Raw genomic sequence first — 10,031 nt, 5'->3', positions numbered from 1 at the left:
GGACCTCAGCAGGCCTGCTGGGAGAAGCCGCCCCCTGAGCCCCCAGACGCCCACTGCCTGAATCAAAGGGACCGAGCACAGCAGCTCCTGCCACAGGACCAGGACAGGTCTGGGTCTCCCTCACTCTCCCACACAGCCCGAGAGGAGGGCAGCCCTCGCACCCACACCCACGGACTCCGGCCCCGGCAGAGAGCAGAGAGCAGTCAGGACGCTGGACGGTCCCACCCTTTACTTCGCCTCCTGCCCCGTCCCGGGCGGGCCTCCCTCCTCGGCTCAGCCGCCCGGAGAGCGAGTGTTACAGCAAATGACCCTATTTGTACTTTCTGACCCTCCCGCTGCCTCCCCCCCAAAAAAACTGTACATGAGTTTACAAACATATTAACATATAAATAATGAGAAGCGTCCTGGCGGGGCCTCTCAGCTGTCTCTGCTCCAAGCGGCGCGGTGGGGCCCCCGCGGAGGAGCGGGTGTGGGGGCGGCCCCGGTCCAGCCGCCAGCTGCGCCCGCCGCCCGGTCATCGCTCGGGCTCGAGCTCGTGCTGGAAGGGGCGCCTCTTCTCCCGACAGTGCTTCTTGTGGGCCGGCCAGTCCTTCTGCTGGCACTGGGAGCCGCAGTAGCGCGCCACCTGGCAGCGCCCGCAGATGTTGAACTCCCGGAGCTGAAAGCACACAGAAGAGCTGCGCTCCGGTCACGTGGCAGACCCGCGAGGCCCCGGCCACCCGCACGCTGAGCGCGGAGGGTCTGGGCCCTGGTCAGGCAGCAGCAAAGGAAAGGCCACTGCAGGGGAGAAGCTGCGAGAGGGCAGCCTCAGGGGGGCCCCGAGGGTCCGCAGGGACGAGCCCCCGGGGCCGGCGGCCCCACCGCGCACCTGCTTCTCGATCATTGTGCAAGGCGGGTAATGGCACTCATAGTAGGTGCAGGATGTCTCCTCCTCCTCCACCACGTCCCCGTTGGCGTTGTAGTACCGGGTCACATTCAGGACGGGGAACTGCTCCTCTATGGGGTCTGTGGGCAGCTGCTGAATCGCCAGCCAGTATAAGCTTTGCTCCCTGAAAGAGAGAAGCAGGCACTTCAGGACGCCTCGGCCAGGAAGGGTCACAGCACGGAGGTGACAGTGACGGACCCCAGGACTGACCAGCTGCTGCCCCCAGTGTTGACTGGCAGCTTGACGTTCCTTTGGCCCGCCCTGCTCCGTGCGCACACCTCTGCACGTGCAACATGCAGTGCACAGCCTGTTTTATCTTCCACTAAAAGGCACAGGCAGGACTGCGTCTGCCTCGCTTCTCCATCTCCCCAGCGCTTGGGATGGCCGGGCACACGACAGGCACAGAGGTCATGTGGCCTCAGCCCCAGGCCCAGCCAAACCTGGGCCCCCTGAGCAACACCAGGCAGCCTCCCTTCCTGCTCATGATCTGCCCCGAGCTGATCCGCTTCCCTGCGTGCTGTGAGCTGCTCTACATCCTCCTAAACACGTGTCCCGCTGGCATGGGCCAGAGCTCGTCACTGCCCACACCTGCCCCACAACAGGTAGAGGCGGGTGGGGCGCACGCCAGGCAACACGAGCGGCCCGCCCCTGGAGCTGGCCTTCGGCGGAGGCACCTCCTGCGCCGTGGGGGGCCAGGCCTGGAGGAACTTGAAGAAAAAAGGGAAAGGTCTGGCACAAGACTGTACATCAACTCTACTTCAATTAAAAATATATGAGAAAAAAATATATTTTAAGGAAAAAAGGGGGGAGGGGAAGGGTCACCCTCTTCCAGCATCACAAACATTTACTCAAGATGGATCCAGAGTCGAAATGTAATGAGACCCCAAACAAGAAAACTCTCAGACAAAAGCTTCGCAACATCAGATTTGGCAAGGATCTTGGATATGACACCAAAAGCATGGTAACAAAAGAAAAAATAAACACACCCGACTCCATGAAAACTCAAGCATTTTGTGCACCGAGAGAGACAACCAGTGGATGGGAGAGAATCTGCAAACAAGCGCCCGGTCAGGGATTCATAGCCAGAGCGTGAAGACCCACACGACAAACAGCCCCATTTAAACATGTACAAATAAACAAATAAGTAATAAAAATGGGCAAAGCATGTGCGTAACTATTTCTCCAAAAAAGAGATACAAATGACCGATAACCAAATGAGAAGATGCTCAACATCACGGATCATCAGGAAAATGCGACTCAAACCCACAATGAGACCACCTCACACTCCTGGGATGGCTGCCATCAAACAAACAGAAAACACGGGTTGGCGAGGACGTGGAGACACTGGGATGTCTCCATCGGCCAGACGCTGTGGACAACAGCGTGGAGGCTCCTCAAAAAGTACACAGAATCATCGTGTGATCCTGCAACTCCACTTCTGGGGACACACTCTGAAGAATCAAAGGCAGGGACTCGAAGAGCTCCTTGTACAATTGTGTTCACAGCAGCATCAAGCACAACAGGCAAAGGGGGTGGCACGCCGGGTGCCTGTCGATGGGTGGACGGATGAGCGAAATGTGCCGGACACGCACGCAGGAAATGCAGTTATTACTGAACCTTAAAAAGGAAGGAAGTTCTGACACATGCTATAACACGGGTAAGCCTCGAAGACATACATGAGGTGAAGTGAAATAAGCCAGACACAAAAGGACAAATGCTACGTGAATCCACTCAAGACAAGGTCCAAGAACATGTCAGTTCACAGAACAGCAGGTACCAGGGGCTGGCGGAGGTGGGTGGGAACTTCGTGTTTAATGAGGACAGAGCTTCAGTTTGGGAAGATGAGAAGGTTCTGGAGATGGTGGTGATGGTTGCGTGACAACATGAATGTGCTTGACGCTACGGAACTGGGCACTTGGAAGAGGTGAAAACAATAAACGTGATCCGTGTTTTACCACAACAAAAAGATTTTTTTAAAAAGAACAAAAGGATAAAAGATGTGGGAGAATACTGGCTACTTTCTCAGCCCCTCAGTGAAGTCCTGTAAGACAGGTGAGTTACAGCCCCAGCCGACTTTTGAAGGCAGAAAAGGAGGAAAATGCACTTTTGCAAAGAGTACCTCCCACCCGGCTGAGCCGCCCTCATGGCCCCACTGAAGCCATGCCAGGAAAGCAGGGCAGCAGGTACAGGCCTGGCAGGGGCTGCACTGCCGCACCCCCTGCCTCACGGTGGGGTGATTCCCACCAAGAACTGCCATGCGGAGGCCCCAGGAGATGGAGGCACACGTGACATGACACTGGGCCAGCAGGGAGTTTAGGCCACCTCGGGCTGGCTCTGCCGCAACAGTGGAGGACTGCTGACGGGGCCACCCCCACCGCTCGGCTCCCAGAAGGGGCCTCTGGGGTGGTCCCGGGCCTCCCACGAGTGGTCTGAAGGAGAATGGGGCCGCCAGGCCATAGCCTGGGGGAGACCACCGATGGGGCAGCCCTGGGTGTCACTGACCCATCTCCAAACAGGTCTTCTTAAACGTGGTTGCTTCATCCCACAGTACACGGTGCTCAGAGGCACAGAGGTCCACCTCAGCCAGGGTCAAAGGGAGCCCTGCCCGCAACTCCGCAGCCCAGGGATCCCAGGGAGCCACCGTGACACAGCGGGCAGTATCCATCCTGGGTCTGCAGTGGGCAGCAGACCTGCACGGAGCCAGGGAGGGCGGGCCCCGGCCGGGCCCTGAGCCCGTGTGAGCGCCAGGCAGCCCGGGGCACATCCCCGGAGGCTGGCGTGCGGCTCAGCCACCCTCACACTTGTCCTGGTGACGCAGCCTTCCTTTCGGGTTTTTTGTTGGGTTTTTTTTGCCTTGCTGTGCTGCACGGCTTGTGGGATCTTAGTTCCCCAACGAGGGGGAGAACCCAGGCCCACAGCAGTGAAAGTGCCAAGTCCTAACCATTGGCCTGCCAGGGAATTCCCGAACCTTCCTTTTGGAGGCAGAAAAGTGATTCAAAACAAGCTAACTCCTCTGGAGAAAAGGGAACTCTCCTGCACTGTTGGTGGGATTGTAAGTTGGTACAGCCACTATGGAAAACAAATTGGAGGTTCCTTAAAAAACTACAAATAGAACTACCATATGATCCAGTAATCCCACTCCTGGGCATATACCCAAAGAAAACCATAATCCCAAAAGAAACTTGTACCATAATGTTTATTGCAGCACTATTTACAATAGCCAGGACATGGAAGCAACCTAAATGCCCATCAACAGATGAATGGATAAAGAAGATGTGGTACATATATACAATGGAATATTACTCAGCTATAAAAAGAGATGAGATGGAGCTATGTTATGAGGTGGATAGACCTAGAGTCTGTCATACAGAGTGAAGTAAGTCAGAGAAAGACAAATATTGTATGCTAACTCACATATACGGAATCTAAAAATGGTACTGATGAACTCAGTGACAAGAACAAGGACGCAGATGCAGAGAATGGACTGGAGAACTCGAGGTTTGGGAGGGGGCGGGGGGTGAAGGGGAAGCTGAGACGAAGTGAGAGAGTAGCACAGACATATATACACTACCAACTGTAAAACAGATAGCCGGGGGAAGTTGTTGTATAACAAAGGGAGTCCAACTCGAGGATGGAAGATGCCTTAGAGGACTGGGACGGGGAGGGTGGGGGGGAGTCGAGGGAGGGAGGGAATACAGGGATATGTGTATAAAAACAGATGATTGAACTTGGTGTACCCCCTCCCAAAATAATAAATAAATAAATAAAATTTAAAAAAAAAACAAAAAAAACAAGCTAACTCCTCAACGCCACCGACACGGCTGAGGAAAGCAGGTGTGAGGCCCTGGGCACAGCTCCTGAGACCCGGAGGTGGCTCTGGGGCTTTCTGCATCTCAGCAGGGGAGCCAATAAGGGTCCTCCCTTTGCCTCAGCCAAACTGGGCTCATTTTTGTCACTTGCAACCAAGAGTCTAATGTAACCCCCAGGAGGATAGGAACCCTAACTCAACTACCATGGGAGGGTCCGCCTCCCGCAGGAGCGGCTCGAACATTAGAGCAGAGACCCCCGCAGACTGAGACCCACTCGCCTCCCCTCACAGAGAGTCAGGAACACCCCCCAGAGCTGCAGCAGAATCAGATCGGACGTGGCCTTCTCACGCCTGGGGACCAGCCCCCACCACCAAGCCCAGCAGGCCGGGCCACTCCACTGTTTCCTACCTCCAGGGCGTGGGGTTCTGCCAAGACCCCGGGAGCGAACACCGCAAAGTTTCCGCCCAGTCTCCACCCGCCATTAAGATTCTAAGAAACACTGACCACCCCTGCACTGACCTCACTGATTTCCGTCTGTAGGAGAAGTCAGCACCAGCACCACCAAAGTCAGGAGAAGCTGCCCAGGGGCCCAAGGAAATGCAGAGAAGCCCCAGGGAAGCCCTAAATGATGCATATGTGGCCAGGGTCACCTGGCTCGTTTTGGCTCCCGTCCTGGTGGTCCCCCAGCTCTTCCTAGGGGCTCCGTGAAGCTCAGAGGGGCTGCTCTTGTGGCCATGGGAACTGCCCTCAGAGCATCCTACCTGCCCAAGTGGGATGCTGCTACTGTCCTCAGAGCAAGGAAAGGTGGAGGCCCAGCAACCAATCCCCCGAACAACACTGTCCTGCTTCTTGTGAACTGACTAGGGGCATCCCTGGGGCTCCACTGGGTCAGACTCCACACTCCCAATGCAGGGGGCCCGGGTTTAGATCCTGGTCAGGGGACTAGATCCCTGCGTGCATGCCGCAACGAAGAAGTCCACATGCAGGACTTCCTAGGTGGCGCCGTGGGTAAGAATCTGCCTGCCAATGCAGGGGACACAGGTTCGATCCCTGCCCCAGGAAGATACCACGTGCTGTGGAGCAACTAAGCCCGTGCGCCACAACTATTGAGCTTGTGCTCTAGAGCCCATGAGCCACAACTATTGAGCCCATGTGCCACAACGACTGAAGCCCACGTGCCTGGAGCCCGTGCTCTGCAACAAGAGAGACCACCGCAATGAGAAGCCCGCGCACTACAAGGAAGAGTAGCCCCCACTTGCCGCAACTAGAGAAAGCCCGTGTGCAGCAACGAAGACCCAACACAGCCAATAAAATAAATAAATAAATAAATAAATAAATAAATGTATTTAAAAAAAAAAAAGTCCACATGCAGCAACTAAAAAACCATCCTGCGTGTCCCAACTAAGAGTCCGCGTGCCCCAAAGAAGACCCTCCTCCCCGCGCAGCCAAAGTAAACAAATAAATAAACATTTAAACAACAACAACAACACGGACTAGGCAAACCACTGGCAAAAGAGCATGACAACAAGACCTACCTATGTGCCCGGGGCTCCCTGAGATAAAGACGCCTGCTACATCTTGGGGGCGTCCTGTCCACCTATGGGGGCCCGCCCACACAGCCCCTCTCCCTGCAAGACCAGCCCAGAAAGATGATCATCAAAACAGTCTCCTCCCCCAGTGAAGAGAAAGAGGACCATCCCACTCCTTGAGGGAAAATGACCAAGGTCCCCAAATCCACAGAAGCCTCAGAGCAGACACGGGCCCTTCCTGACAGTACATCTGGGGGGCCCACCCTCAGGGCCCCTCCGCTAAACGGCCAGCTCCCAGGAAGACCCACCTGTGTTTGCTGGAGGTCTCCTCGGCCCTGGGCCGCCAGCCCCGGGGCACCAGCTGCAGGTTGTCCAGGCGATTGTCCACAGTGACAGCGTTGAGGTGCACCACCTGAAACCCAGGGGCGATGCCCCCCCTGTGCCGCTCCCTAGGAAACAAACAGCACTCCAGATGGGCCCCCCTGACCCTCCCGACGTCTCAGCTGTGTGCCCCGAGTGGGCCCCTTGTCATACCGACAGGGCCCCCCAGGAGCAAGGCTGCAGAGAGGAACCCAAGCATGTCAGTCTGTGGCCCAAACAGCACAGGCCACATGGACAGCCCAGCCCCTGGATTTAAGAGCTAGGCTGCAGGGAGCCAAGGATGGAACCCCAAACCATCTCACGCACAGCGTGGAGGACACCCCGCCTGCATGGTCCTGTGTACTTCAGAACCTCACTGTTCTCAATGAGAGAGGAAGGCCCTTCCCCACATCCCACCGACAGGCTCAGCAAAAGCTGGGAGGAGGGGCTAGACCCTGCGCGCCACCAGAGGAGGCTGTCCCTCTCCCCTCTGAGTGCACTGAGCAGACTCTCAGGCCACCCTGCCGGTGCCACAGGACACAAAGCAATCTCTGCTCTGGGTTAGTGGCAATGACACAAAATTAACTGGGAGACCGGGGGAAGGCACCCTCTTTCAACACGGGCAGAGGGGTCTGCTGGCTCCACAAGCCCCGTGCACCTCAGGGCTGTGCAAACCCGACAGGGGAAACAAGCAGCTTGGAAACACCCACCACAGCAGCTCGTGAAGGAGCCTTCCTGACCCCCTTCCTCGGTTTTTGTCAAAGGCGTATGCAAATATCTTAGCACCATTTCCATCTGCGTCTACTTCCATCCGGGCCTGAGAAGAAACAAGAAAAACCTCTGTTAGAAAGCCTCAAATTATCAACAACATTCCCAATTCCTCTTAGAAAAATGAATGAAACAAACAAGCCAGAGGGACGAATGACAGGCCTGTTCCTGAGACCCTGGGGTCTCTGGAGGCTCCCAGACACACGGCGCCAAGAAGCCCTCTCCTCCCTGGAGGCACGACACGCTCACTAACCACTCTTTGCAAAACATTGTGGACACAGAGAAATATAGTCTTCCTAACTCTTAAAAAAAAAATCCCCTAATCCAGTTAAAATAAAAAAAAAGCTCTTGAACAAGTCAGTGTAAAAGGGTGAAGGCTGAGATAAGAGTGGGGTGGGTGGGAGGAATGGGTGGGTGAGGACTGGAGCCCAACAGCTTCATCAGGAAGGAACGCGGAGGGTGAGAGCATGCAGCCAGGGGCACCAAGCGGGGTGGGAGAGGAGGTGACGGCCTCCCAGGGCACAGAAGCCTGGCCCACTGAACTCAACCACAAACATGGCACAACCTGTCTCCTTTGCAGGAAAAGTCTGCAAGTGGGGTGGAAGCGGGGGAAGACCAGCCCCACAGAGGCGGTGAGGGGCTCCACGGGGCAGTGACAGCCAGGTTCTGTCGAGGCCTGGGTTCCGGAGGGGGCTTCACTGGCCAGCTTGACATGCTCACGTACAAGATCTTGTCCTCACGTCACAGGGAAGAACACCACCCCTCATGACCCTCCCAGGCATGCCCAAGGGCAGGCCAGCAAAGGAACGGCTGCCTTACCTCAAAGGAGTAGCCCTCCACCAGCGGGATGTCCTGCTCGTCTATCAGCGTGTACTTGGTCTAGAAATTAACGTTTCAAGACGTCACATTTTGAACCAGCATGAGGTACTGACAATAAGCAGAAGCAGCCCCTTGAGGCTAAGCGGGGTCGGCAGGCAAGGGGCGGTCTACTCTGAAAGCAGGCAGAGGTGGCGAGGGCTGGTCCTTCCCCAGGCACGACCGCGCAGCGTCGCGGCATCCGGCTTCACCTCCCATCTGCTCGAGACTAACCACGAGAGGTGCCACGGAACTGGCCAGCCACTAACCTGCGTGTTTTAATGTGCTGATAAACCTAGTCTAAGACCATGACATCACTGGAGCAGAGAGAGGGGGCCGGGATTGACGCAGAATATCCAGGTTTCAATGAATATTTTATCTATTAAGCCAAGCGGTCTGCACACAGGTGCTCACTGAATCATCTTTCCTACCTCTTTGTCTGCCTAAAACGCTCCACGTAGAAGTTTTAAGGGATGACTTCAGTGCAATCAGTCGCTGAGTTAGAAGGCACCTCAGAGCTGACGGGGAGCCCACCCTTCCCTAGTTAGGAAGTCAGTCCCTCTTGCAGGAAGGGCAGGAAATGGTCCCCAAAATGGACCGCTCTCACTCTCGCTTGGAAAGCTTTTTTTTCTAGGGTCTGAATCGGTTTTACCTTCAGCTGACTGCCTCTGCTCCTCTCTCCCACCAGAAGCTTCCGCCGCTGGTGATGGGAACAGGGTTCCCATCCAGGGTAAGGTCCGTGGCTGGTGCAGCTGCACGGCCGGCCGGCTCCTGGAAACAGCCAAGCCTCAATGCCCACAGGTGCCAGGAAGCCCCAGCCTCGAACACACGGAGGGCGGGACCCGGTAAGGGAGAGAAGCAGAGGAAGGCCGTGCTCTGGCGGGGCCCGCCGAGGCTCAGGCAGGCGGGACGGCCGCGGGCAGCACGGACCCTGCGCGGAGCTCACCGCCGAGCGGCAGGCCCCGCCGGCGCGCACACGCCCGGCCCCGGCGAGGAGCGAGCGCGCCGCCTCCGAAAGGCCCGCGCTCCCGGCGGCCGCCGGCGCGGCCAGAGCCCGCGGCGCCCGCGGCTCTCCCGGCCCCGGCGCACCACCGGAGCCCCGGGCCGCGGCCGGAGAAGGGCTGCCCCGGGGCCGGGCCCCCGCCCCGCCCCGCCCTGGCCCGGGCCCCCAGCCCCGCGCCCCAAGCTCGGACGCCCAGACCCCGCCGCGCCCCCCGGCCCAGCGCGCCCCCCGGCCCGGCCCGGCCCCGCGCCGCTCACCTTCCCGGCCACCCGGCCGAGCCGCACGATGCCCAATTTGAAGTCGGTCATGGCCGGGCCTGCGCTCGGCCGGCGGCGCTGCTCCCTCAGGAGGTGCCGGGCCGGGGCGGGGCCGCGGCGCGCCGGGCGGGCCGGGCGGCGAGTCGGAGTCGCGATCGGGGCCGGGCGGGGGGGCGGGCGGTACGAGGCTGGGCCGGGGTCGGGCCGCCGCCTCCGGGCGCCCGCCGGACCTGCCACGCGCCGCCGCCGCCACCGCCGCCGCCGCCGCCGCGCGCACGACCGCGAGCGGGGGCCAGGGGCGGAGCGCGGCGCGGACACACCCCCGCCCGCCGCCGGCTGGCCAATCGCGAGGCGCGCACGGCGCCGGCCGGCGCGCGCCGACACGCCGCAGCCAATGGCAGGAGGGAGCGTGCGCCGGCGCTTTGAGGAGCGGGGCGAGCGCGGGGGAGGGGCGCGGCCGGGGGCGGTGCCTGCGCGGCCGCCCCGCGCGACGTCAGTTTCGCGGGAAGCTTTGTGCGGGAGGCC

General features: G+C 58.6%; 1 protein-coding gene across 1 annotated transcript; it reads right to left on the bottom strand.

Annotated features, from left to right (window-relative positions):
* Nucleotides 1-218: 218 nt before the first annotated feature.
* ZMYND19 (zinc finger MYND-type containing 19) lies at nucleotides 219-9,749 on the bottom strand. Its single transcript, XM_057719863.1, has 6 exons — nucleotides 9,507-9,749; nucleotides 8,211-8,270; nucleotides 7,334-7,440; nucleotides 6,572-6,712; nucleotides 869-1,049; nucleotides 219-658 (listed from the first exon to the last, which is right to left on the bottom strand). The coding sequence occupies exons 1-6, from the start codon at nucleotides 9,555-9,557 to the stop codon at nucleotides 515-517; spliced, it is 684 nt and encodes a 227-aa protein (XP_057575846.1). The 5' UTR covers nucleotides 9,558-9,749; the 3' UTR covers nucleotides 219-514.
* Nucleotides 9,750-10,031: the final 282 nt, after the last annotated feature.

Source organism: Hippopotamus amphibius, chromosome 2 (assembly GCF_030028045.1).
Source record: "Hippopotamus amphibius kiboko isolate mHipAmp2 chromosome 2, mHipAmp2.hap2, whole genome shotgun sequence".
Classification (NCBI taxonomy): Eukaryota; Metazoa; Chordata; class Mammalia; order Artiodactyla; family Hippopotamidae; genus Hippopotamus; species Hippopotamus amphibius.
The sequence above is the reverse complement of the archived record's forward strand: the minus strand, read 5'-3'. Positions and strand labels throughout refer to the sequence as shown.

Excerpts from the sequence above, each read along its gene's own strand:
- ZMYND19 (XM_057719863.1), bottom strand. The coding sequence starts at position 9,557 with ATGACCGACTTCAAATTGGGCATCGTGCGGCTCGGCCGGGTGGCCGGG. Across the intron at positions 7,441-8,210 it reads TGGAGGGCTACTCCTTTGAG|GCCCGGATGGAAGTAGACGC; the intron begins GTAAGGCAGCCG and ends GTTTCTTCTCAG. Across the intron at positions 659-868 it reads GCACAATGATCGAGAAGCAG|CTCCGGGAGTTCAACATCTG; the intron begins GTGCGCGGTGGG and ends GTGTGCTTTCAG.